General features: G+C 44.2%; 1 protein-coding gene across 1 annotated transcript in view; it reads left to right on the forward strand.

The window, feature by feature from the left end:
* Positions 1 to 488: 488 nt before the first annotated feature.
* RAD54L (RAD54 like) overlaps positions 489 to 25059 on the forward strand; it is a gene marked incomplete at both ends in the record, with an annotated part of 31998 nt that continues 7427 nt past the window's right edge. Inside the window, 10 exons of the mRNA XM_080691405.1 lie at positions 489 to 497; positions 592 to 678; positions 4257 to 4376; positions 11035 to 11095; positions 11963 to 12098; positions 12643 to 12712; positions 12826 to 13114; positions 14459 to 14583; positions 20200 to 20350; positions 23302 to 23428. Of these exons, the coding sequence (XP_080547531.1) occupies positions 489 to 497; positions 592 to 678; positions 4257 to 4376; positions 11035 to 11095; positions 11963 to 12098; positions 12643 to 12712; positions 12826 to 13114; positions 14459 to 14583; positions 20200 to 20350; positions 23302 to 23428 (1175 nt within the window). The remainder of the gene's footprint in view (positions 498 to 591; positions 679 to 4256; positions 4377 to 11034; positions 11096 to 11962; positions 12099 to 12642; positions 12713 to 12825; positions 13115 to 14458; positions 14584 to 20199; positions 20351 to 23301; positions 23429 to 25059) is intronic.

Here is a 25059-nt window from a genome sequence, read left to right on the forward strand (position 1 = left end):
TTCAGCCGCTCCTGGGATTTCCTTCCCACCCTGGGACTTTTATTGGTCCTTCCTAGACCCCTTCTCGACCTTTCTCAGTCCAGGCCTGGCATCCGCTCTCGGGCTCGGGAAATCCCACGGCTCTGGACTCAGGCGCCTTGCCCTCCCGAGGCCTCGGACTTTAATCCCAACTTCTCCTGACCTTTGATTACTTTGCCCATTGTGGCACTCGACCTGTCTCTCCCCCCATTCCAGTGGGTCCTCTGCTTGGAGCCTTTCTCTTAGGCCTAGTCTCTCCTCCCAGCTAACTGGCGATCAACATTCTCACAATTTGGAACCAAGCCCTAGCCTCTGGGTCTCCTCCTTACATGCTCCCTCTTTAATTAGCCCATTTTCTCAATAATATAGCAGTTCCCTCTATATCAGGCCCTGGTCCTGCATTCTCTGCTGCGGAGTATCCTTAACCTTTGGCTGATGGGTACTTGACGTTCTGTGCATCTAGGTCCAGGATGGTAAGTGTGGGCCTAGGGGAGATGGAGTAGCCGTGTGTCTAGGTTTAAGGGCCCAGGCTGCAGTCTTTGCAGGTACTCAGTCTCCATTCTGCCCCCACAGAGGAGGAGCTTAGCTCCCAGCCAGCTGGCCAGGAGGAAACTGGAAGGCAAATCCTCTGATGATGAAGACTGGCAGCCGGAGGCCGTGGTGAGTGCTCCAGGGGATAGGGATGGTGAGAATGAAGGCTGTTTGGGCAGAAACCTGGACTGCACTTCTGGGGTTACACACTCATCTCCAGAGGTCTCTTTTATATGTTCAGTAAGCTTGTAATGAATGCTTGTTATGTGACGGGCAGTGAACAAATTTAATCTTAGTTGGGCATGGTGGCACACACCTGTAATTTTAATACTTGGGAGGCGGAGACTGGAGGATTGCAGGCTTGGGGACAGGCTATGAAGTGAGATCATCAGCAATTTAGTGTGGTCCTGTTTCAAAATAAAAATGAATAGGGCTGGGGGTGTAGTTCAGAGGCAGAATGCTCCTGTGTCCCACCCGCAGTACTAAAATAAAATCTTTGACTTCAGCAAGTTAAATTGGGTCTGTTTATTTTGTGTTTGTGCATGGAGAGGGTACTGGGGATTGAACCCAGGGGCATTCTACCTCTGAGCTATACTCCTAGCCCCATCTTAGTTTATTTATTTATTTACTTATTGTGGTACTAGGGATGGAACCCCTGGGCATTCTACCTCCAGCCCTACTTTTTATTCTTTATTTTGAAATAGTGTCTCACTAAGTTGCAGAGGGTCTCACTAAATAGGCTGGAACTTGCAATCCTCCTGTCTCATCCTCCCAAGTACTGTGATTACCAGCATGTGCCACACCGGGCTTATTCTTTGTTATGAAACAGGGCCTCACCACATAGCTGAATCAGGCTGAGAACCTGCACTCCTGATTCAGCTTCCACACCCAGTTCCCTTTGACTCTTTTTATCCCCCCAATTTTGCAGTATTGGGGGTGAAACCCAGGGGCATGCTTCCTGCGAGCTACACCTCCAGCCCTCTTTTTTATTCTTTATTTTGAAATAGGGACTCACTGAGTTGCAAAAGGTCTCACTAAGTAGCTGAGGCTGTCCGCAAACTGAGATCCTCCTGTCTCAGCCTCCCGAATGCTGAATTACAAGTGTGCGGCACCACTCCCAGCTTTCTTTGACTCTTTTTTTTGGGAAAAAAAGAATCTGCAACACTATCTTCTTTTTACTCTTTGTTCCCTGCTCAATGTCACCGAATAGTAGAATGTTAACTGGGCGTGGTGGTGTACCCTTGTAATCCCAGCACTTGGGAGATTAAGACTGAAGGATTGCAGGTTCAAGGAGAGCCTCAACAAGTAGTGAGACTCTCATCAACCTAAGAGACCCTGTTTCAAAATAAACATAAAGCTTGTAATTCCAGTATTTGGGTGGCTGAGAAAGAAGGATCTCAGGTTCGAGGCCAGCCTCAGCTACTTAGTGAGGCCCTCCACAACTTAGTGAGACTCGGTTTCAAAATAAAGAAAAAAAATAAGGTTGAGTGTGTAGCTTTTAGGTAGAATGCTACTGGGTTTAATCCCCAGTACTGCCAAAAAGAAAGAATAGAATGTTCTGGTCCTAGTCCTGAACTCACTTGGGTCTACATTGGAAGGGTGGTGTCCTTTCAGTTCCTACTCAGTCTCACCTACAGTATGTTCTCCTTTGGATGGGGCTCTTCTTGGCTCCCTGTCTTGGAGGCTGCTGGGGCTGGCTGTGAGCAGGATCAATATAAAACAAAGTAAACAGGACAATGCAGCGTCTGTCTGTTTCAAAGAGAAAGAGGGGTAGGGGAAGAGCGCGAGTGCAAGAAGCAGGGGCTTGGCCACTGAAACATTAGATAAAAGGATCAGTCAAGGAAAGAGAATACTTTTGGTAGGGGCGGTGTGTGGATAAAGACATGTAAGGGGGGCTGTTTATTTCAGGTGTGTCTGATAGGATCATTGGAACTTAAAGAACTTTACAAGTTGGTACAAATGGATTCTTACCTGATCACTTGATGGGGCTTGGAGCTCTCTCTTTAGTTGCATTGCTAGTGTGCAGGGGGCTTTCATGTGTGAGGGAGTTACACTGGCTGCCTCTTGCCACTTACATGAATCTCAGACTCAAACTTGGGGCAGGATGCTCGGCAGGTGGGTCATGTGTTGCTTGGTGATTGCCCCTGAAAATGCTTTTGGTGCTTAAGTCCTCATTGCTATGGTGTGGACTATGTGGGAAGGTGGCTTGGGGGTTAGGAACAACTGTACTCTTGTTTTTTTCTTTTTCTTTTTTTGTGGTTCTGGGGATTGAACCCAGGGACATTGTACCTCTGAGCTACACCCCCAGCACTTTTCATTTTTTTATTTTGAAACAGGGTCTTGCTAAGTTGCTGAGAGTTTCACTATGTTTATGAGGCTGGTCTTGAACCTGTGATCTTCCTGTCTCAGTCTCCCAAGTACTGGGATTATGGGTGTGTGCCACCATGCTTGGCTTCTCTTTGGGGGGGGGTGGTACTGGGGATTGAACATAAGGGCATTCTACTTCTGAGCTATACCTCTAGTCCCTTAAAAAAAAGTATTTATTTATTTGTTTGTTTGTTTTTGGTGGTACTAGGGTTACTGGAAGCCTTTCTACCTCTGGGCTACACTCCCAGACCTATTTTATATTTTTATTTGGAAACAGGGTCTCTGAAGCTAGAACAGCTGGCTTCGAACTTGCACGATCCTTCTGTCTCCGCCTCCCAAGCGCGGGGATTACAAGCGTGCACCACCACACCCAGCTAATTTGAACAGAATCTAAGTTGCTGAGGCTGGCCTTAAACTTGTAATCCTTCTGTCTTAGTCTCCCAGGTACTGGGATTCCAGGTGTGCCCCACCAAGCCTGGTTAAAGGTCAACAATACTCTTTACTTTCCTTTGGGAAGCTCAGGGAGAGAAGCATTTGGTTGGGTCAGCCATGAGTCCATGCTGCTGTGGACTTACTCTTCACAGGCCCACTCCATTGATCTCTTGCATTGTTTTGTTCCTAGTATAGGAAGTTATTTTAACCTTATTATGCTCCAGTTTTTTCACTTATTAAATAAAGATAATATAAGATTGCAGTGAAAAGACATACAATACTACATGTGAAGAGTTTAGTACAGTGTCTGCCACTTCAGCAATTTTTCTTTTCCTTTTTTTTTTTTTTTTTGAGATGGGGTCATTTTCTGTTACCTAGGCTGCTTTTGAACTCATGAGCCTCTGGCCTCAGCCTCTCAAGTAGCTGAGATGACTACAGGTGCGTGCTACCACACCTGGCTCTAATAAGCACTTGTGTGTGTGGGGAGGGTGGGCAGGGTTACTGGGTTTAGAACCCAGGGGCATGCTACCTCTGAGCTACACCCCCAGCTGTATTTTATTTTTTTAATTTTGAAACAGGTCTCGCTAAGTTGCTGAGGCTTGCTGAGAGTTTGCAATCCTCCTGTCTCAGCTTCCCAAGTGTTGGGATCAGAGGCATGTGCTACCACACCTAGCTCTAATAAGCACTTTTTTTTTTTTTTTTCAACAAGACCTCACTAAGTTATAGAGTGCCTCACTAAGAAGTTGAGGCTGGCTGTGAACCTGTGATCCTCCTGTCTCAGCCTCCCAAGTACTGGGATTACAAGCATCACCACTGTGCCTGGCTTAATAAGCACTTCAAATGCTAGTTGCTATTAGAGTGATATCTGTGGTCTTCCAGACTTAAGCTCCCCTATTTCTCTCTCCTAGGCGTCTAAGAAACAGAAATCTAAAAGGGAGACCCAGATCCAGGAGTGTTTCCTGTCCCCCTTTCGGAAACCTTTGACTCAGCAAAGCAATCGACCACCCTGTCTGGATAGCAGTCAGCATGTAAGTCAGAGCTGCAACCTGTATGTGTATGTGCAGTCCTGTGTGTGTGTGTGTGTGTGTGTGTGGTACTGGGGATGGAACCCAGGGGCTTTCTACTTTGGGGCTACATTCCCAGACATACTTTATATATATTTTTGGAAACAGGGTCTCACTAAGTTGTAGAGAGCCTCACTAAGCTGCTGAGGCTGGATTTGAACCTGTGTGATCCTCCTGTCTCAGCCTCCCAAGTACTGGGATTACGAATGTGCGCCACCATGCCTGGCTTATGTGCAGTCCTTTTGCCTTAGTAGAGTCCTGCAACATAGACTCCCTCCATTTTCTACAGAGTGCTCATCCTGTCCACAGCTATTGAGAGATTCGTGCCTGACTTGGAATCTTCCCTAGTTTATAGCTATGTGAGTCGCAGGTGGCTCAGATTCCTAAATAAATGAGGACAGAGGAGAGGGAAGGATATGGCAGTGTTGGAACTAGGAACCTTATGGCAGCTCAGTTTCTGACTCTTGAATATGGCTTTATGGACTATCAATCCCATAACTTGTGTTTTTTCTAGTGAAGTCGAATTAATCATTATCATGGCAGGTTCTGTACTTTTTTTTTTTTTTTTTTTTTTTTTTTTTTTTTGCTCCAAAGCTCTTTCTTTCTTTCTTTCTTTCTTTTTTTTGTGGGTCTGGGGATGGAACCCAGGGGCATTCGACCTTAGAGCTGCACCCCCTGCCCTGCCCTATTTTTTTATTCTTTATTCTGAAACAGGGTCTTTTAAGTTGCGGAGGGCCTCACTAAGTAGCTGAGGCTGTCCGCAAACCGCAATCCTCCTGTCTCAGGCTCCTGAATGCTTGGATTACAAGTGTGCGCTACCACGCCGGGCTTCCAAAGCTTTTTTTTATCAAGCTTTCTGAGGAATGTGTTGAAGAAAAAAATGAGAATGTGTTGATAGGAGTATGTAACTAAGGTTAGTCATTTGTGCGTTTGGCAAGCATTTAAAAATAATTTTTATAGGAGCCGGACGTGATGGCGCACACTTGTAATCCCAGCATTCGGGAGGCTGAGACCTGGAGGATCGCGGTTTGCGGACAGCCTCAGCTACTTAGTAAGGCCCTCTGCAACTCAGTGAGACCCGATTTCAAAATAAAGAAAAAATGGGCAGGGGGTGTAGCTCGGAGCTCAAATGCCCCTGGGTCCATCCCCAGACCCGCAAAAAAAAAAAAAAAAAAAAAAAAAAAATTATAGCCATGCATGGTGGTGCACACTTGTACTCTCTACTTAGGAGGCTGAAACAGGAGGATTGCCAAGTTTAGGGACAACCTTAGCAAGTAGTAAGACTCTTATCAACCTAACAAGAATCTCTTTCAAAACAAAAATGAAATAGGCCTGGGCGTTTCACTCAGAAGTATAATGCCCCTGGGTTCAACCCTCAATACCACAAAGTAAAACAAACCAGAAAAACCAGAAAAATGTTTTGGCTGGGCATGGTGGTACACACCTGTAATCTCTTTTTCTGTTTCTGGCTTTTTTTTTTTTTTTTTTTTTTTTGTACTGGGAACTGAACCCAGGGACATTCTACCCCAGGAAGGTGGAATAATGGGAGAATGCTGTCATGAAAGTCAAGGATAGAGCATATTTGAGAAGAAGGAATGGCTACCTTTGTCAGATAAGGACAGAAGAAACATTTCTGTTGGAGTTAGGGTTTTGTAGGCCATTGGTGACCTTGGGCAGAGTCATTTCAGTGGAGTGGAAGGGGAGGAAGACAGGAGGAGTAGAAGGTAAGATAAGGTAATAGACAACTCTTTCTAGAAGCTTGCTTATGGAAGAGAGGAGATAAGAGATCAAAGCAATTTTTGTGTGTGTTTTTTTTTCCTGCTGGGGATTGAACCCAGGGCATTGCCTGTGATAAGCATGTACACTTTACCACGGAGCTATACTTCCTGCCCTGGAGTTTTTGTTATGATAGGAGAGAGTTAAGCCTGCTGGTGAGGGAGAGGTTTAGGTACCAGCAAGATAATTGGGCACAACTAATAAAGTGATTTTGGCTGTGGTGAGGAGGAGGAATGCTCTCCCTCTTCTATCAGAAGGGAAAGATGGTATGAGTTATCAACAACTGAATGGGTAAAGAATCAAAGCATGCTCTTCCTTTGCCAGGAGTCTGGTGCCATCAGACCAGATCCCCAAAGACTGTCCATTCCAGGTCTTTTAGGCGGTGCCCTCAGGCATTTTTGGCTAAGAGGTCCTCAGGTTCTCCCTTGTCAACTATACAAGCCTGTGCAGTCCTCTCCCTGCAGAAACTGTGGCTCCTGGGTTCTATTGAGTCTTTTTTTTTTTTTTTTTTTTTAAGTTTGGAGCATAAATTCTTGGCTACTCAGCCTCAAATCTAGCTTCATATACTGATAAACATGAAAATATTTCAGTTTTATAATTAATACCAAATTAGATAGGAAGTTAGTCTAGTTCCCTTTTTCTCTTGTTTAAGGGTGGCGTTTTCTTAGCGTCTTGTGTGGTGATTATCATTGCTATTCATTGTTATAATCATGCTAATTAAAAATAATCAAAAGCCAGGCATGATGGCACACACTTGTAATCCCAGTGGTTGGGAGGCTGAGACAGGAGGATCGCACAGGTTCGAAGCCAGTCTTAGCTACTTAGTGAGGCTCTCAGTAGCTTAGTGAGACCCTGTTTCCAAATAAAATATAAAATAGGTCTGGGAGTGTAGCCTGGAGGTAGAAAGCCCCTAGGTTCCAACCCCATTTGCTGACAAACACACACACACACACACACACACACACACACACACACACACACACATAAAGATTTTATTCAGCCAGGCATGGTGGCACACGCTTGTAATCCCAGCATTCAGGAGGCTGAGACCAGAGGATCGCGGTTCACGGACAGCCTCAGCTACTTAGTGAGGCCCTCCGCAACTTAGTGAGACCCTGTTTCAAAATAAAGAATAAAAAATAAGACAGGAGGTGTAGCTTAGAGGTAGAAAGCCCCTGGGTTCCCTCCCCAGACCCACAAACATAAAAATTGGTGTAACTCGAAGGTCAAATGCCCCTGGGTTCTATCTGCATACCCGCAAAAAAAAAAAAAAAAAAAAAAAAAAGATTTTATTCAGATGCAAAGAAATGTGCCAGTAAACAGGATTTGAACCTTTTTTCTAGTTTTGCTCCTGTCACATTATTTAGTGTAAGAATGATGTTCATGTCTCCAGATTCCCACTCTATATTCCAATAGATCACAAAAAGCTGGGTGTGGTGGTGCATACCTTAGTACCTGGGAGGCTGAGACAGGAGAATTGCTCAGCAATTTAGCTAGACCCTTAGCAACTTAGTAAAACTTTCAAAAAAGGGCTTGAGTGTAGCTTGGAGGTAGAATGCTCCTGGGTTCAATCCCCAGTATTAGACTAACCAAACAAAAAACCCCAATAGATCACAAAAAAAATTTATTACATTTTTGCTATTTAAAGTACATTGAAACTTTGGGTATACACCTGTACTCCTAAGGAGGATCACAAAAGTTTAACCAGGGCAACATTAGGAAGACCCTGTCTCAATAACAAAGATACATTGAGTTTCTAGAAATTTATGGTGATCTGTATGTGTTAGATGGGTTAGAACACAAAGGTAAGAATTGCATGGCAAGAGTAGCTTCTTTTTTTCCTATTAAATTACCTTTTTGCTAAAAGGGAGTTTTTTCATTACTGCGTTTTTCTCTAATATATTCCCATTACAGCTACCTTTTTATCTCTTGGGTTCCAGCTTTGGTTCTGTTGAGGTTCTTAGGCTGTTATAATTTCCCAAAACACTCAGGTGTATATGGTCCAAATTTTCATGGGAGTTGTCAGCTCAATCAGTGTTAACTCCCTTGCCTTCTCTCTGCCTCCATTCTGGCTCCTCAGCCCATGAAGTAGTGCTGATTCCAGGCTCCTGCATGGTATGGTGCCTGAGGCTCCTTCTCTAGGACTACCTATGTCTGCTTCCTGTCACCCTTGTCCTACTTGTGTTTTTTCAGTAATGGGCTTGCCTTCTTTCTCATGTTCCTCTCAAATGTTGTATTTCTCTTGTGCTTTCCACAGCAGGAAGTGGCTCTGGACTCATCAACATGGCTATGTGCAACAGGTTGGGTAGGAGGCCACATTGCCCACTGGTCATACCTGTCATGGCTCTGTGACTTAAAGTGAGTTAGTCACTCTGAGCCTCATTTTGTTGACCTCTAAATGGAAAACTAGTAATATATAGTCCTGGCTCACAGGACTATTTGGAAGGATTAAATGGTAACATGAACACATGACTGTAAGAGCACACATTGTTAGTCATCATTGTCATTTTTGCTATTGTTGCTGCTATTATTATTATTATTATTATTATTATTATTAAGGTACTGGGGATGGAACCCAGGGGCATTCTACCTTTGAGCTATGTCCCAGCCCTATATTAATTAATTAATTAATTTATTTATTTATTTTGGGTGGTACTGGGGTTCCTGGAAGCCCTTCTACCTCTGGGCTACACTCCCAGACCTATTTTATATTTTTGAAACAGGGTCTCTTAAGCCAGCGTGGCTGGCTTCGAACCTGCGCGATCCTCCTGTTTCCACCTCCCAAGCGTGGGGATTACAAGCATGTGCCACTACGCCCGACTTTTATTCTTTATTTTGAAACAGGGTCTCACTGAGTTGCATAGGGTCTCACTAAGTAGTAGCTGAGGCTGTCCATGAACTATGATCCTCTTGTCTCAGCCTCCCAAATGCTGAGATTATAAGCATGTGCCACTACACCCGGCATATTATTATTTTTACTAATAGTATTTTATTTATTTATTTGCGGGTCTGGGGATGTAACCCAGAGGCATTTGACCTCCAAGCTATACCCCCTGCCCTATTTTTTATTCTATTTTGAAACAGGGTCTCACTGAATTGCAGAGGGCCTCACTAAGTAGCTGAGGCTGTCCGCAAACCACGATCCTCAGGTCTCAGCCTCCCAAATGCTGGGATTACAAGCATGTGCCACCACACCCAGCTACTAATAGTATTTTTTACTATTACTCCTACTACCACTACTCTTTTTTTGTGTGTGTGTATGTGGTACTGGGGATTGAACTCAGGGGCATTCTATCTCCTAGATATACCTCCAGCCCTATTTTATTTTTATTTTGAAACATGGTCTTGCTAGGTTGAAAAGAGTCTCACTACTTGCTGAGGCTATCCTGGAACTTGTGATCTTCCTCTTTCAGCTTCCCAAGTACTGGGATTACAGGCATGTACTATCATGCCTGGCTTTCTTTTTTTGTATTGGAAATTGAACGTAGGGCCTTGCACATGCTAGGCAAGTTATGTCCCCAGCCTTTTAAAAAATTTTTATTTTGAGCCAGGCATGGTGCTGTATGCTTGTAATCCCCGCGCTTGGGAGGCTGAGACAGGAGGATCACACGGGTTCAAAGCCAGCCTCAGCTACTTAGTGAGGCTCTTAGCAACTTAGTGAGACCCTGTTTCCAAATAAAGTATAAAATAGGTCTGGGAGTATAGCCCGGAGGTAGAAAGCCTCTGGGTTCCACCCCAGTACCACCAAAAAAAGAAAAAAGAAAAAATTTTATTTTGAGAGAGGGTCTTGCTAAATTTTTCAGGCTGACCATGAACATGTATTCCTCTTGTCTTAGCTTCCCAAGTATCTAGGATTACAGGTGTGCTGCACCACCACATCACCATGTCTGGCTGCCATTACTCTTAGGAATTGAACCCAGGGGAATTCTACCTCTGAGCTATACCTCAAGACCTTTTTGTTATTATTTTTATTTTGAAACAGGGTCTCACTAAGTTACTGAAAGTCTTGCTAATGTGCTAAGGCTTTAACTTGTGATCCTCCTATCTGGGCCTCCTAGATACTGGCATTACAGGTGTGTACCACCACACCTGGCTTACTACTGTCCCCCCTCTCTCTCTTTTTTTAAGGCATTGGGGATTGAACTAAGGGGCATTCTACATCTAATGTATTCCCAGCCCTTTTTATTTTTTGTTTTTGAAACGGTCTCACTAGGTTACTGAAAATTTCACTATACTGAGGCTCTCCTTGAACCTGTGCTGTTTCAGCCTCCCAAGTATTTGGATTTCAGGCATGTGTCACCTTGCCTGGCTTACCATTATTTGATGAACTAATTCTCGGCAAGGCTGTTGTGGAAATTGATGTGACATTTAGATGCAGGAGAGGGAACTGATGTGGCAAAAGAAAGAATTGTGGGTTAGGAGTATAGCTACGTGGTAGAGCTTGTGCTTAGCATATAGAAAAGGCCCTGGGTTCAATCCCCAGCACCAAAAAAAGTCAAAAGAATTATGAGCTATGCTTGGGAAGATGTAGCCCTCTAGAAAAGTAAAAAGTATTTAAACTCAAAGATGGAATTCTCCCTGAGTACTGGATGGGTAAGTTTCAGGTGTTTGCTTCTTTAGGTACTGTATCCTAGGGAAGAGCCAGGTGTCCTCACTATCATGGTCTTTCATGAGCAAATGAATTCTGAACTTCGTGATTGGTTGAGGCATAGCACTTCTATTGTCCTTGGATATTGTAGAACCTTACATGAAATCTTAAAGATGGACAAAACCTGCACATCATTAACAATATTGTCCCACAATATCTTCACTCAGTTCTGAATTCCTATTTCTCCTTTCTTTTCAGGAAGCATTTATTCGAAGCATTTTGTCAAAGCCTTTCAGAGTTCCCATTCCAAATTATCAAGGTAAAATAGAGACTTTTTAGTTTTTAATTAGTTATCTGTAAATGTGCCTGAATAGATTTAAAAAAAAATTCTGCTAATACAAGCTTAGCTGAGAATTCAAAATGCCACTTCGGCATTGGCTTTATTTGGGATGACCTTGTGTGGAAGTATTAGTCTCAGCAAGGGCTGCCAAGGCTGGCGGCTCCTCTTATTCTTGGTTGTGGTATGCCGGTACTAAGAAGGCTCCTAGTGGAGCCGGGCTTGGTGGCACATGCTTGTGATCCAGCATTCAGGAGGCTGAGACTGGAGGATTGCAGTTCGCGGGCAACTTAGTAAGACCCTGTTTCAAAATAAAGAATAAAAAATAGGGCAGGGGTTGTAGCTCGGAAGTCGAATGCCGCTGGGTTCCTTGGCTCCTTGGTTCCTGGGCCCCTTGGCTCCTGTTGGGCCAAGGTGGCTGGTGGACCTTGACTTCATTCAGTCCAAGTGGGTTCAGTAGCATCTGTTTTATGAAATTGGTTATGTGGAAGTTCTAATTTCTATGAAGTTTCCCCTCTCCTGTGTAGGGCACTGCATGGTGCTAAAACTGGGCTGGGAAAGGAAGAGCCAGCTCTCAGACTTTTAAGGTTTTATACCTTTTTAAGATTGATTGAGATGAACAAGTCCAAGCCCTCCAGAAGTTTGTCATTGAATGGGAGAAATAAAATGGGAAAGCTCTATCTGAGGCTGAAGGATAATCATCAGGTATAGATGTCCAAACCAGGACTGGAGGAGTTCTGGGAGAAAATGGGTCATATAAAAGCCCAGGAATGCTGTGAAGGATGGGCAGTTAAGCTGGCCTGCTAGAGCTACTGAACAAGGCCCAGGTGACTCTTTTATGGTTTCTAGGTCCTCTGGGCTCCCGGGCATTGGGTCTGAAAAGGGCTGGAATCCGCCGGGCTCTCCATGATCCCCTGGAAGAAGGTGCATTGGTTCTGTATGAGCCTCCTCCACTGAGTGCCCACGATCAGCTGAAGCTTGACAAGTATGTGTGCTGGTATTTCTTAAGGAGTTCTAGAGTTCTATAAGTGCGCATACCTGGGAAGGTGGAGGGTTATCATAGCGCTGTCATGATTGCTTCACCATCCAGAGATAGGTGATTGGGGATTCTACTTAATGAGGCTCTTTAAAACTCAGTGAGATTCTGTTTCAAAATAAAGAATAAAATATAGGGCTGGGGGTGCAGCTCGGAGGTGGAATGCCCTTAGGCTCCATCCCAAGTACCATAAAAAAAAAAAGAAAGAAAGAAAATAGTTGAAATCGTTCTTTCCACATGACATCTTTGAGTTTAAACTCCATCTTTGAGTTTAAATACTTTTTACTTTTCTAGAGGTCATTTCCAGTTAGTGGGAGTTCCTTACCACCTATAACAAATAGAGCAGGAACTTTCTATGGTTCTGTGACCAGGCCAAGAAGATGTTGTCTTAACTGGCTCTCTGGCTCTTGATCAGCAGGACACAAGTTTGTGAAAGCGTGCCCATGCCTGAGTACCATGACCTTTTTTTTTTTTTTTGCTGATTTTTTTTCAGGGAAAAATTACCTGTCCACGTGGTTGTTGATCCTATTCTCAGTAAAGTTTTGCGTCCTCATCAGAGAGAGGTAAATGGGGGCAAGGGGAATGAGGTCTGTGAAGGGTTGAACCTGGGAGACTGCCACCTCTGGGACAGTGGCATTGTAGGTGCCAAAGTGGACCGAATGCTGTTATTCTTCAGGGAGTGAAGTTCCTGTGGGAATGTGTCACCAGCAGGCGTATCCCTGGAAGCCACGGCTGCATCATGGCTGATGAGATGGGCCTAGGAAAGACTTTGCAGTGCATTACATTGATGTGGACGCTTTTGCGCCAGAGTCCAGAGTGCAAGCCAGAAATTGACAAAGCGGTGGTGGTGTCACCTTCTAGCCTGGTGAAGAACTGGTACAATGAGGTTGGAAAATGGCTCGGAGGGAGGATCCAGCCTTTGGCTATTGATGGAGGATCTAAGGACGAGATAGACCAAAAGCTGGGTATGGAACCTGAGTAAAGATGGCTATATTCTCCTACCCAGCCTACTGCTGACTTTCTTATGTGTATGCTCACTTGTGGCCAGGGCTGAGGGTGATGATGGGTCAAAGAGAATTCTCATTGGAAATAATTAAAGCTGGGTGTGGTGACATACATCTGTAATCTCAGTGTTTGGGAGGCTGAAACTGGAGGATCACAGGTTCGAGGTTAGCCTCAGCTAACAGTGAGACCCTGTTTCAAAATAAAACACAGGAGCCGGGCATGGTGGTGCACGCTTGTAATCCCATCATTTGGGAGGCTGAGACCGGAGGATCGTGGTTCGCGGACACCCTCAGCTACTTAGTGAGGCACTCCACAACTCAGTGAGACCCTGTTTCAAAATAAAGAATAAAGAATTGGGCAGGAGGTGTAGTTTGGAGGTCAAATGCCTCTGGGTTCCATCCCCAGACCTGCAAAAAAAAAACCACCACCACCACCAACAACAACAACAAAATAAACAAAATAAAAAACAGGGCTGGGGACATAGTGTGGAGGTAGAATGCACATCAGTTCACTCCCTAGTGCCAAAAAAGAAAAAGAAAAGCCAGGGGTGGTGGTGCATGCTTGTAATCCTAGCATTTGGGAGGCTGAGACAGGAGGATAGAGGTTCAAGGACAGCCTCAGCTACTACTTAATGAGGCTCTTTAAAACTCAGTGAGATTCTGTTTCAAAATAGAGAATAAAAAATAGGGCTGGGGGTGTAGCTCGGAGGTGGAATGCCCCTAGGCTCCATCCCAAGTACCGCAAAAAAAAAAAGAAAGAAAATAGTTGAAATCGTTCTTTCCACATGACATTGATGAACTGTCACTGGACATGGGGACATGTGTCTGTATTCCCAGTTATTTGGGAAGCTGAAGTAGGATTGCAAGTTTGAGGCCAGCTTAGGCAATTTAGCAAGACCCAGTCTCAAAGTAAAATTTTAAAACAGACCTGGGAACGTAGCTCAGTGGTATTGCACTTGCCTAACATGTGGGAGGCTCTGGTTTCAATCCCCTCGAAAGCCAAAAGAAAAAGCAGGTCAAATTTGTTTTTTTGTTTTTGTTTTTGTCTTTTTTTTTTTTTTTTGGTGGGTCTGGGGATGGAACCCAGGGGTATTCTACCTCCACACTACACCCCCAGCCCTATTTTTTTATTCTTTATTTTGAAACTGGGTCTCGCTAAGTTGCAGAGGGCCTCACTAAGTAGCTGAGAACCTCCAGTCTCAGCCTCCCAAATGCTGGGATTACAAGCATGCGCCACCACGCCCGGCCACATTTGTTTTCTTTCAGATGTTCTGATTTGTTTCTTTGGTGCCTTTTCTGTTGTAGAAGTGTTCATGAACCAGCGTGGAGCCAGAGTGCCTTCTCCCATCCTCATTATTTCCTATGAGACCTTTCGTCTTCATGTGGGAGTTCTTCAGAAGGGAAGTGTTGGACTGGTCATATGTGATGAGGTACTTGATGCTTAGCTGTCTGTGATGGGAGATCTGTGGAAGTCCCCCTCTCTGAGCACTGCCATCCCAGGGCTACGCTAGCCGCTGCTGAGGACAGAGCACACTGCCTTGGAGGAGACAAGAGCCCACAACACCAGTCCACCAAAAGAGGGACTAAACAGTGCTTGGAACTTCAAGGAAAGTGAGGTGCTATGGGCCAGTTGGTTTTGTTCTCTCCAGATAATAAGTAGTCTTAGACTAAAAAAAGGAGCCTGAAGGGATGGGAAGGATTTGAAAGGTTAGAGAGACATGGCATAGTGTTTAGGGGAACGGGCTCTAGAATCAGAGACCTTTATTCAGATCCTTGCTCTGCCACTTAACCAATCAATCAGTGTGACCTTGGATTTAAGTTACTCAGCCACGTTAGCTTCTGTTTCTGCATCAGGAAAAAGGGGCAATAGTACCTGTTCCATAGGATTATTGTGGGGATTCAATGATTCAATTTAGTGATTAGGAGAAAGCTCTTCCTAGTTCCTGGTATATCATAAGCCTTAGTAAATGTTACTGTTGGTTTTTTTTTTTGTTGTTGTTGTTGTTTTTTTAATGATACTGAGGATTGAGCCCAGGCGCACTACCTCTGAGTTACACGCCCAGTCCTGTTTTATTTTGAAACAGGATCTTACTAAGTTGCTGAGGCTGGCTTCAAACCTTCAGTCCTCCTCTCTCAGCCTTCTAAGTACTGGGGTTCTAGGTGTTCACCACCATACCTAGCTCACTTACCTTTGACAGCTTTTTTCTATTGTCAGACTATCCTAAGTCTTGAAAGATAGTCATCCTACTCCAAGACACAGTTTGTCCTCCCCGGGCCCTGGAAAGGGACATGGCACCCCAGGCTTTCGTATTTTTAGCATCTACAACAACTTCCTCCCAGCTGATGGTTTTCTCTGGTACACACTGTTCTTCATAATTCTATACAAAATCCTTGATCCTCATTAGAAGCCATGGCTGTGAGACTCAGTTTAGTTATCAGTAACTCAGGGGCATTCTACCTCCAAGCTACATCCCCAGCCCTATTTTTTATCCTTTATTTTGATACAGGGTCTCACTGAGTTGCAAAGGGCCTAAGTTGCTAAGGCTGTCCACAAACCACAATCCTCCTTTCTCAGCCTCCCAAATGCTGCTGGGATTACAAGTATGTGCCACCACGCCTGGCAGCAGCAGTTTATAAATGAGAGCTATGGCAGCCTTTCATCTGGCCAAACATTTAATTTTCTGAGATGCCAGAGTTTGTGTTTCTTTTTTAAAAATTTATTTTATTATTATTATTATTATTATTATTATTATTATTATTTTATTTTTAGCTCTGCTGGGGATTGAACCTGGGGCCTCATGCATGCCAGGCAAGCTGGGTCTAGAGCTGGCAGCTGCTCTGATAGGTGACTGGAGTTGCTTTTCCTGAACACAGGGTAGTATGGCAGCCCAGTTCATTCTCTGGGTTACTTAGTGCCTGTTATGCATGAGGCCCTGAGGATCCCATGATGCCTTCCCTCAGGAAGCTTTAATTTCTAGGAACCCATTTGTTTTACTTTTTTTTGTCTGTGTGAGTCTGGGGATGGAACCCAGGGACATTCGACCTCCGAGCTACACCCCCAGCCCTACTTTTTTTCTTTATTTATTTGGTGTTACTGGGGTTCCTGGAAACCCTTTTTCCTCCGGGCTACACTCCCAGACCTATTTTATACTCCCAGATCTATTTTATATTTTATTTGGAAACAGGGTCTATTAAGCTAGCGCGGCTGGCTTCGAATCTGCATGATCCTCCTGTCTCCGCCTTCCAAGTGCTGGGATTACAAGCGTGCGCCACCATGCCCGGCTTATTCTTTATTTTGAAACCCTTATTTCACTGAGTTGCAGAGGGCCTCACTTAGTAGCTGAGGCTGTCCACGAACCGTGATCCTCCAGTCTCAGCCTCATGAATGCTGGGATTACAAACGTGCGCCACCACGCCCGGCTCTAGGAACCCAATTGTTGATATCCCTTTCTCAGGATCTTTTGAGTGTTTTTTTTTTTTTTTTTTTGTACTGGGGGTGGAACCCAGAGGCATTCTATCTCTGAGCTAAACCTCCAGCCTTATTTTTTATTCTTTATTTTGAAACAGGGTCTCACTGAGTTTGGGTAATTTTTTTTACAAGTTTCAAGTCTTATTTTCCTCTTCAACTCAGAAGTCTCATCCCTCTATTTTAGTATTAGAGCCTTAAGTAATTTTCTTTTTTTTTTTTTTTTTTTTTTGGTGGTGATTGAATCCAGAGGCACTGATTCTCTGAGCTATACCATCACCCCTTTTTTATTTTTTGTTTTGAAAATGGCCTTACTAGGTTGCTGAGGCTGGTCTTGTACCTCTGATCCTGCTGTCTCAACCTTCAATAATTCCTTTAAAAATTAAAATACTAGCCAGGCATGATGGTGCACGCTTGTAATTCCTGTGCTACGGAGGCTGAGACAGGAGGATCGCACAGGCTCAAAGCCAGCCTCAGCTACTTAGTGAGGCTCTCAGCAACTTAGTGAGACCCTGTTTCCAAATAAAGTATAAAAAAGGTCTGGGAGTACAGCTCGGAGGTAGAAAAGTCCCTGGGTTTCCACCCTCAGTACCGCAAAAATAAGTAAATAAATAAATAAGGAATAAAAAATTGGGCTGAGGGTGTAGTTCGGAAGTAGAATGCCCCTGGGTTCCATCCCCAGCACCACAAAAATAGATAAGTAAATAAATAAATAAGTAAATAAATAAAATGGATAGTGTTACCATCATCATCATCATTTTTTATGTATACAAGCTGGGCAAATGCACCCCCACTGAGCTATATCCCCAGCTCCAAAATTAGGTATTCTAATTTCTCCTCATTGTGCAGATTATTGAAGAGAATATAAGTAAAGTGCTTAATATAGTGCCTGGCACATTAAAATGGTTCACTAGTATCAGGCATTATGTACACAGGAGCACAAAGGTGAGAGGTCAGCAGCTTGGATTAGTGAAGGAGGATTTCAGAGGTGGCATTTGAGGGATTTGCTGTGTGTGGGGAGGGGTTGGAGTGTGGGGGTTGGCAGAAGGGTTGCATGAGCAATGACCTAAGGAAATCTAACTTGTCTAGTATGGAGCTGAGTAACGGCGGATGAAGAGGAGGCACAGGGCTGGTCTTGCCCATGTGTTTCCTGGAGAAATGTAGAAGTGCCCTTTATCATTTTCATGAAAATGGCTTAAAAGAAAGAGGTTATACAAGCCAGGTGTGGTGGCGTATCCTTGTAATCCTAGTACTTCTGAGGTGGAGACAGGAGGATTGTGGGTTCAAGGACAGCTTCAGCTACTGAGTGAGTGAGGCCCTCTGCAACTTAGTGAGACCCTGTTTCAAATTAATAAGAAATAGGGCTGGAGCTGGGCGTGGTGGCGCACATTTTAAATCCCAGCATTTGGGAGGCTGAAACAGGAGGATCACGGTATGCGGACAGCCTCAGCTATTTTGTGAGGCCCTTTGCAACTCAGTGAGACCCTGTCTCAAAATAAAGAATAGCTGGGCGTGGTGGTGCGCGCTTGTAAACCCCGCGCTTGGGAGGCTGAGACAGGAGGATCGCATGGGTTCGAAGCCAGCCTCAGCTACTTAGTGAGGCTTTCAGCAACTTAGCGAGACCCTGTTTCAAAATAAAATATAAAAAAGTCTGGGAATATAGCTCAGAGGTAGAAAGCTTCTGGGTTCTACCCCCAGTACCACCAAAAAAAATAAAAATAAATAAATAAATAAAAATAAAGAATAAAAAAATAGGGCTGGGTGTGTGGCTTGGAGTTAGAATGCTCCTGGGTTCCATCCTGAGTACTGCAAAAAAAGAAAAAACAACAAAAAAAAAGAGGTTATGCAGGTATGTGCGTGTGATGGGATATAGGGAGTATAGATACTGGGGAAAACAGATGAAAAGAGGACTCTATTTTTCTCAGGCTGGGGATAGAACTCAGGCATTCTACCTCTGAGCTTTACCCCCAAACCTGTTCTCTTCCTTTTTTTGTGTGTATGGTATTGGGGGCCTTCTACTTATGAGCTATACCCCTAACCCTTTTTTTTCTTTTTTTTTTTTTTGTGTGTGTGTGTGATACTGGGGATGGAACCCAGGGCATTCTATCCCTGAGCTCTACCCCAGCCCTGTTTTTGTTTTTTATTTTGAAATAAGGCTTCACTGGCCGGGTGTGGTGGCGCACGTTTGTAATCTCAGCATTCGGGAGGCTGAGACCTGGAGGATCGCTGTTCGTGGAAAGCCTCAGCTACTTAGTGAGGCCCTCTGTAACTCAGTGAGACCCAGTTTCAAAATAAAGAATAAAAAATAGGGCAGGGGCTGTAGCTTGGAGGTCAAAAAAAAAAAAAAAAAGAAGGCTTCACTAAGTTAAGAGGGTCTTACAAGGTAGCTGAGGCTGTCTGCAAACCCGTGATCTCAGCCTCTCAAGTACTGGGATTACAAGTGTATACCACCACACCTGGTTCCTATTTTTATTTATTTTGAAACAAGACTTCACTAAGTAGCTGTGGCTAGGCTGGCTGTGAACCTGGGATCCTTCTATCAGCTTTCCAAGTACCAGGATTACAAGTACACTACTATTCCTGAATTTTTATTCTTTATTTTGAAACAAGGTTTCATTAAGTTGTAGAGGGCTTCACTAAGTAGCTGAAGCTGAGATTCTCTTCTCAGCCTCCCAAGTACTGGGATTACAAGCATGTGCCACCACACCCCATGGTAGGACTTTTTAGATATACCGCTATATGGACTTTGGGGGAAGGAACACTTTAGCTCTGATGCCATAGATACGGCCTAGAGGCTAATACAGAAGGCACCTGGCTCAGAAGGTTATGGGCTGGTTGGGTTGGGGGGGGGTGGGGATTTCCTGAAAGTAAGGGGCTCTAACATGGGCATATCTTTAAAGAGGTAAGAGCTGGGCGTGGTGATGCATGCTTGTAATCCCAGTACTTGGGAGGGGAGGATCAAGGTTTGTGGCCAGCCTCAGCTACTTAGGCCCTCCACAACTTAGCGAGACCTTTCAAAATAAAGAAGAAAAAAATGAGGCTGGAGGTGTAGCTTGGAGGTAGAATGCCCCTGGATTCAATCCCTAGTCCTGCAAAAAAAAAAAAAGGTAAGCTACTGACGCTCTGGAGGTTAGAGCAGGGAAAGGGGGAGCAATTCCTTGATATAAGATTGTAGCACTGAGCCGGGCGTGGTGGTGCATGCTTGTAATCTCAGCACTTGGGAGGCTGAGACCAGAGGATCGTACAGGTTCGAAACCAGCCTCAGCTACTTAGACCCTATTTCCAAATAAAGTATTTTTTAAAAAGGTCTGGAAGTATAGCCCAGAGGTAGAAAAGCCCCTGGGTTCCACACCTTGCACCACCAAAAAGAAAAAGAAAAAAGATTGTAGCACTGGTCTGGAAACTGAATGTCTATCTTGTGAGCCTAATATTTCTCCCTAAGCAGGTAGGTCAGTGAACTCTCATGCCTCCTGCCTAGTGCTGAAGGCTCAGTACCTGGAATGTACTTTTCCTATCTACACAAGACTTTGCTACCATTTGGGGATGCCACAGCATGCCCTGAGTGAGAATTCTCTTGCAGGGACACAGGCTTAAGAACTCTGAGAATCAGACTTACCAGGCCTTGGACAGCTTGAACACCAGTCGGCGGGTGCTCATCTCTGGGACTCCCATCCAAAATGATCTGCTTGAATATTTCAGCCTGGTACATTTTGTTAATTCAGGCATCCTGGGTAAGAACCCGCCATGTCTGCCACATTAGAGCAGAGCTTTTCCTTGTCCTAGAAGTGTAGCTACAGCTGAGGACACCAAGGAGAGAATGCTGGTTAGATGTGGACACTGGGTACTCTTGTAGGAAGGTTTGTCTTGCCAGAAACCAGCAAAGCCATTGGGAGGCCTTGGCTTTGCTGAACAACTCAGCTTGGCCCATTTTGGCCATTTTTTCTCTGTAGAGGCAGTAGTGATTATATATGGGACATGATGTCCCTGCAAGCTGGGGGTGGAAATATTACCCCTACACATTTTGTTCCTAATGTCTTCACTTTATTAAGACCTTTGGCCTCAGAGCAGACTCTGTCTTGGGCCTTTTTTTTGGTAGTGGGGATTTGGTACTTGGGTATTCTTCCTCTTAGCTATACCTTCAGCCCTATTTTTTCTTTTGAAGAAAAAAAAAAAAGGTCTTGCTAAGTTGCTGAGGGTCTTGCTAATTTCATGAAGCTGGCCTTGAACTTGTGATCCTCCTGTTTCAGTCTCCCACGTACTGGGAATACAGGTATGTGCCGCCATGCCCAGGTTCAGTTTCTTTTTCTTTTTAATCATTTAACCAATTCAAAATGTATAGTTCAAGCCGGGCATGGTGGCACACTCTTGTAATCCCATTGCTTGGGAAGCAGAGACAGGAGGATTGAACAGGTTTGAAGCCAGCCTCAGCTACTTAGTGAGGCTCTCAGCAACTTAGACCCTGTTTCCAAATTAAGTATAAAATAGGTCTGGGAGTATAGCCCAGAAAAGCCCCTGGATTTTCACCCCCAGGACCACACACACACAAAAAAGTGTGGTTCGATGGGAGGCTGAGGAAGGAGGGTTGCAGTCAAGGAGAACCTTGACAGTGTAGTGAGACTCTCATTATCTCATTAACCTAGTGAAACCCTGTTTCAAAATAAAAAAATAAGCCAGGCGTGGTGGCGCACGCTTGTAATCCCCGCGCTTGGGAGGCAGAGACAGGAGGATCGCGCAGGTTCGAAGCCAGCCGCGCGCGCTGGCTTAGGAGACCCTGTTTCCAAATAAAAAAATGTAAAAATAGGTCTGGGAGTGTAACCCGGAGGTAGAAGGGCTTCTGGGAACCCCAGTACCTTAATGTTTTATTTATGAAATTTATCCATGTCATATATATATAACAGTTTATTTCCTTTGTTGTATGCTATTTTACTTTATGACCGTATCAGAATTTACTCTGTGTGTGTGTGTGTGTGTGTGTGTGTGTGTGTGTGTGTGTGTGTGGTATTAGAGATTGAACCCAGGGGCGTTCTTCCTCGGAACTACACCCCCAGCCCTATTTTAATTTTTTATTTTGAAGCAAGGTCTCGAGGTTGGTGAGTCTCACTGCTTGCTGAGGTTCTCCTTGGACCTGTGACCCTCCTGTCTCTGCCTCCAAGTACTGGGATTATAAGCATGTGTTACCACGCCCAGCTTGGAATTTACTTATTATCTATTCTGTTGATAGGCAAAATTGAGTTTTCTAGTTTTTTGTTTCAAATAATGATGCTGTAGACATTCTTGTATATGTAGATATGAGCACAGTCTGCATTTCTATTGGGTAAGTATCTTTGTCCGAAAATGGAATTGCTAGTTCATATGTTCTGTTCTTGTGGATATTCTAGTTTTTCTAAATGATTGTTATCATTTGTAGAATTCCAGTGTTTCTATATCTGATGTCAACAGACTCACTCTTTTTCTTTCTCTCTTTCCCCTTCCTTCCTTTTTTGTCCTGGGGGTGGAACCCAGGGGCCTTTTATCTCTGAGCTATACCCTCAGACCTGTTTATTTTTTATTTGGAAAATAAGGTCTTACAAAATTGCTGAGAACCTCACTAAGTTGCTGAGGCTGGCTGCAAACCTGTGATCCTCCCTCCCAAGTACTGGGATTACAAGTGTGCACCACAATGCCTGCCTAACAAACTTTTTCTTAAAAGGGCTAATTGTATTTTATGCTGATAGTTCATTACTCTCTCTGTCAGAATTACTCAACTCTGCTCTTGTAGTATAGAAGCAGCCATAAATAATAAGATAGCCACGCATGGTGGCACATGCCTGTAATCCCAGTATTTGGAAGGATGGGACAAGAGAATTGGAGGTTGAGAATAGTCTCAGCAACTTAGCCAGACCCTGCTTCAAAAAATAAAATAGGCCTGGGATGAAGTTCAGAAGGAAAATGCCCCTGATTTCAATCCTGAATACCACAAAAAATATCAAATCATACATCTTAATGAATATAAGATGGTAGAGGCATACTGGCCCTATTTTTTTTTTTTTTTTTTTTCAGGTCTGGGGATGGAACCCAGGGGCATTCTACCTCTGAGCTACACCCCTGCCCTATTTTTTATTCTTTATTTTGAAACAGGCTCTCACTGAGTTGTAGAGGGCCTCACTTAAGTAGTTGAGGCTGTCCGCAAACCTGTGATTCTCCTGTCTCAGCCTTCCGAATGCTGCTAGGGTTACAGGTATGTGCCACCATGCCCAGCCAGCTTCTGACCATTTGTGTGTGTTTGTGTGTGGCACTGGGGATTGAACAGAGGCATTCTATCTCTGAGCTACATCCCCAGCCCTGTTTTATTTTTGTAGTTTGAAACAGGGTCTCACTAAATTGCTGAAGGCCTAAGTTGCTAAAACTGGTCTTCAATCTGTGATTTCCTGTCTCAGCCTCCTAAGTGCTGGAATTATAGATTTATAGATGTGTCCCACCATGCTTGGCTTCTGACAATCTTTTAATTGGACTATATAGTCCATTTATTTATGTTGTATTATGTATGTGTGTTTATTTGTGTTGTATTATATATGTATGTTTATATATATTCCTGTTCTCAGCAAGGAGGTGGGTCTGGGGCACAGTATTCTGTCTTTACTGATGGTGGGAAAATCATCCCTTTTCAACATGCTTTAATTTTTCTCTTCTCTCCTGTGTTCAGGGACTGCCCATGAATTCAAGAAGCATTTTGAGTTGCCAATTTTGAAAAGTCGAGATGCTGCTGCCAGTGAAGCAGACAGGAAGCAAGGGGAGGAGCGATTGCAGGAGCTTATCAGCATTGTGAATAGGTATGAGTGCTGTCCAAGCCATCTGAGACCAGACCTTTGCAGGCTTGATCAGAGATTTCTTCTGTGAGATTCTCCAGAAGCTGTGGGATATATACCCTATATATGGCTGCTGAATACAAAAAGGAGTCTGGTCCAAGTACCTGTTTTCTTTCTAACCCAGGCCTTATAGTCTGGTTTTGGTCTGATTACCAACCTGCTGAGGAAACTCTTCTCTGATGTAGCGGAATTTCCTGAGCAGAATGTCCCCTGACACATTGTCAGCATGTCAGAAGCTTCCTGAGAGTTGGTATCAAACCTAAAGCACCAATCTTCCTTTTCCAGGCTTTATAGTTTTGTTATAGGTAGAAGGAGACCTGAGGGCAGGTGCAGCTCCAAGGCTAAGGAGCCTTTTTTTCTTTTTTTTTTATAAGGGTGGCATTTACCACCTAGGTACCTCCCTAACCTTGTCTGCCCAGGAGGTAAGGGCTTAATGTCATTGAGCCTTGACTTGATGGTTTGTAGCTTGCTTTCCTTGAAAAAGATCCAGGCTTAATAGGAGACTTCAGCCTGCTCTTGAAGATCAGTTATCCCATTGAAGAGATTGTCTGCTGGGTGTGGTGGTGCACACTTGTAATCTCAGTAGCATTTGGGAGGCTGAGATAGGAGGATCACAATTTGTGGACAGCCTCAGCTACTTAGGCCTTTTGCAACTCAGTGAGACCTTGTTTCAAAATAAAGAATAAAAAATAGGGTTGAGGATATGGCTTGGAGGTAGAATGTCCCTGGGTTCCATCCCTAGAACTGGGAGTTGTCACCCTAAGTTAGGCTTCCTGGAAGGTCTCCATTCCCATGACTGAGACCCTGATTAGATACCTTTGTCATAAAGCTGATGGTCTGTGACATTGTATACTATAAAAGAGAATTGTATACTATTGAAGAGAGTCAGTCTTGGTTCTCTGGGCATTAGTTTTTTTTTTTTTTTTTTTGGTGGTACTGAGGATGGAACCTACTGCCTCTGGGTTACGCTCCTATCCCTTTTTTTTTTTTTTGGTGGTACTGGGGTTCCTGGATACCCTTCTTCCTCTGGGCTACACTCCCAGACCTTTTTTTTTTTTTTTTTTTTTTTTCTTTTTTGGTGGGTCTGGGGATGGAACCCAGGGTCATTTGGCCTCCGAGCTACACCCCCTGCCCTATTTTTTATCCTTTATTTTGAAACCGGGTCTCACTGAGTTGCAGAGGGCCTCGCTAAGGAGCTGAGGTTCTCTGCAAACCGTGATCCTCCCGTCTCAGCCTCCCGAATGCTGGGATTACAAGTGTACGCCACCATGCCTGGCTTCTCCCAGACTTATTTTATATTTTATTTGGAAACAGGGTCTCATAAGCCAGCGAGGCTGGCTTTGAACCTTCTGTCTCCACCTCCCAAGTGTGGAGATTACAAGCGTGCGCCACTATGCTCGGCTCCATCCCTATTTTTTTATTAGGAAACAGAGTCTTACTAAGTTGCTGAGGCTGGCTTTTAACCTGCAATCCTCCTTTCTCAGCCTTTCAAGTACGGGGATTACAAGTGTGTGCCACCACAACTTGGGCAGTAACTTGGGCAGTAGCTTTTATTCCATTGGGTAGCAAAACACTTTTTTCCAGCTTTTGCCTTT

This window comes from Muscardinus avellanarius (assembly GCF_963383645.1).
Source record: "Muscardinus avellanarius genome assembly, chromosome: 3".
In the NCBI taxonomy this organism is placed as follows: Eukaryota; Metazoa; Chordata; class Mammalia; order Rodentia; family Gliridae; genus Muscardinus; species Muscardinus avellanarius.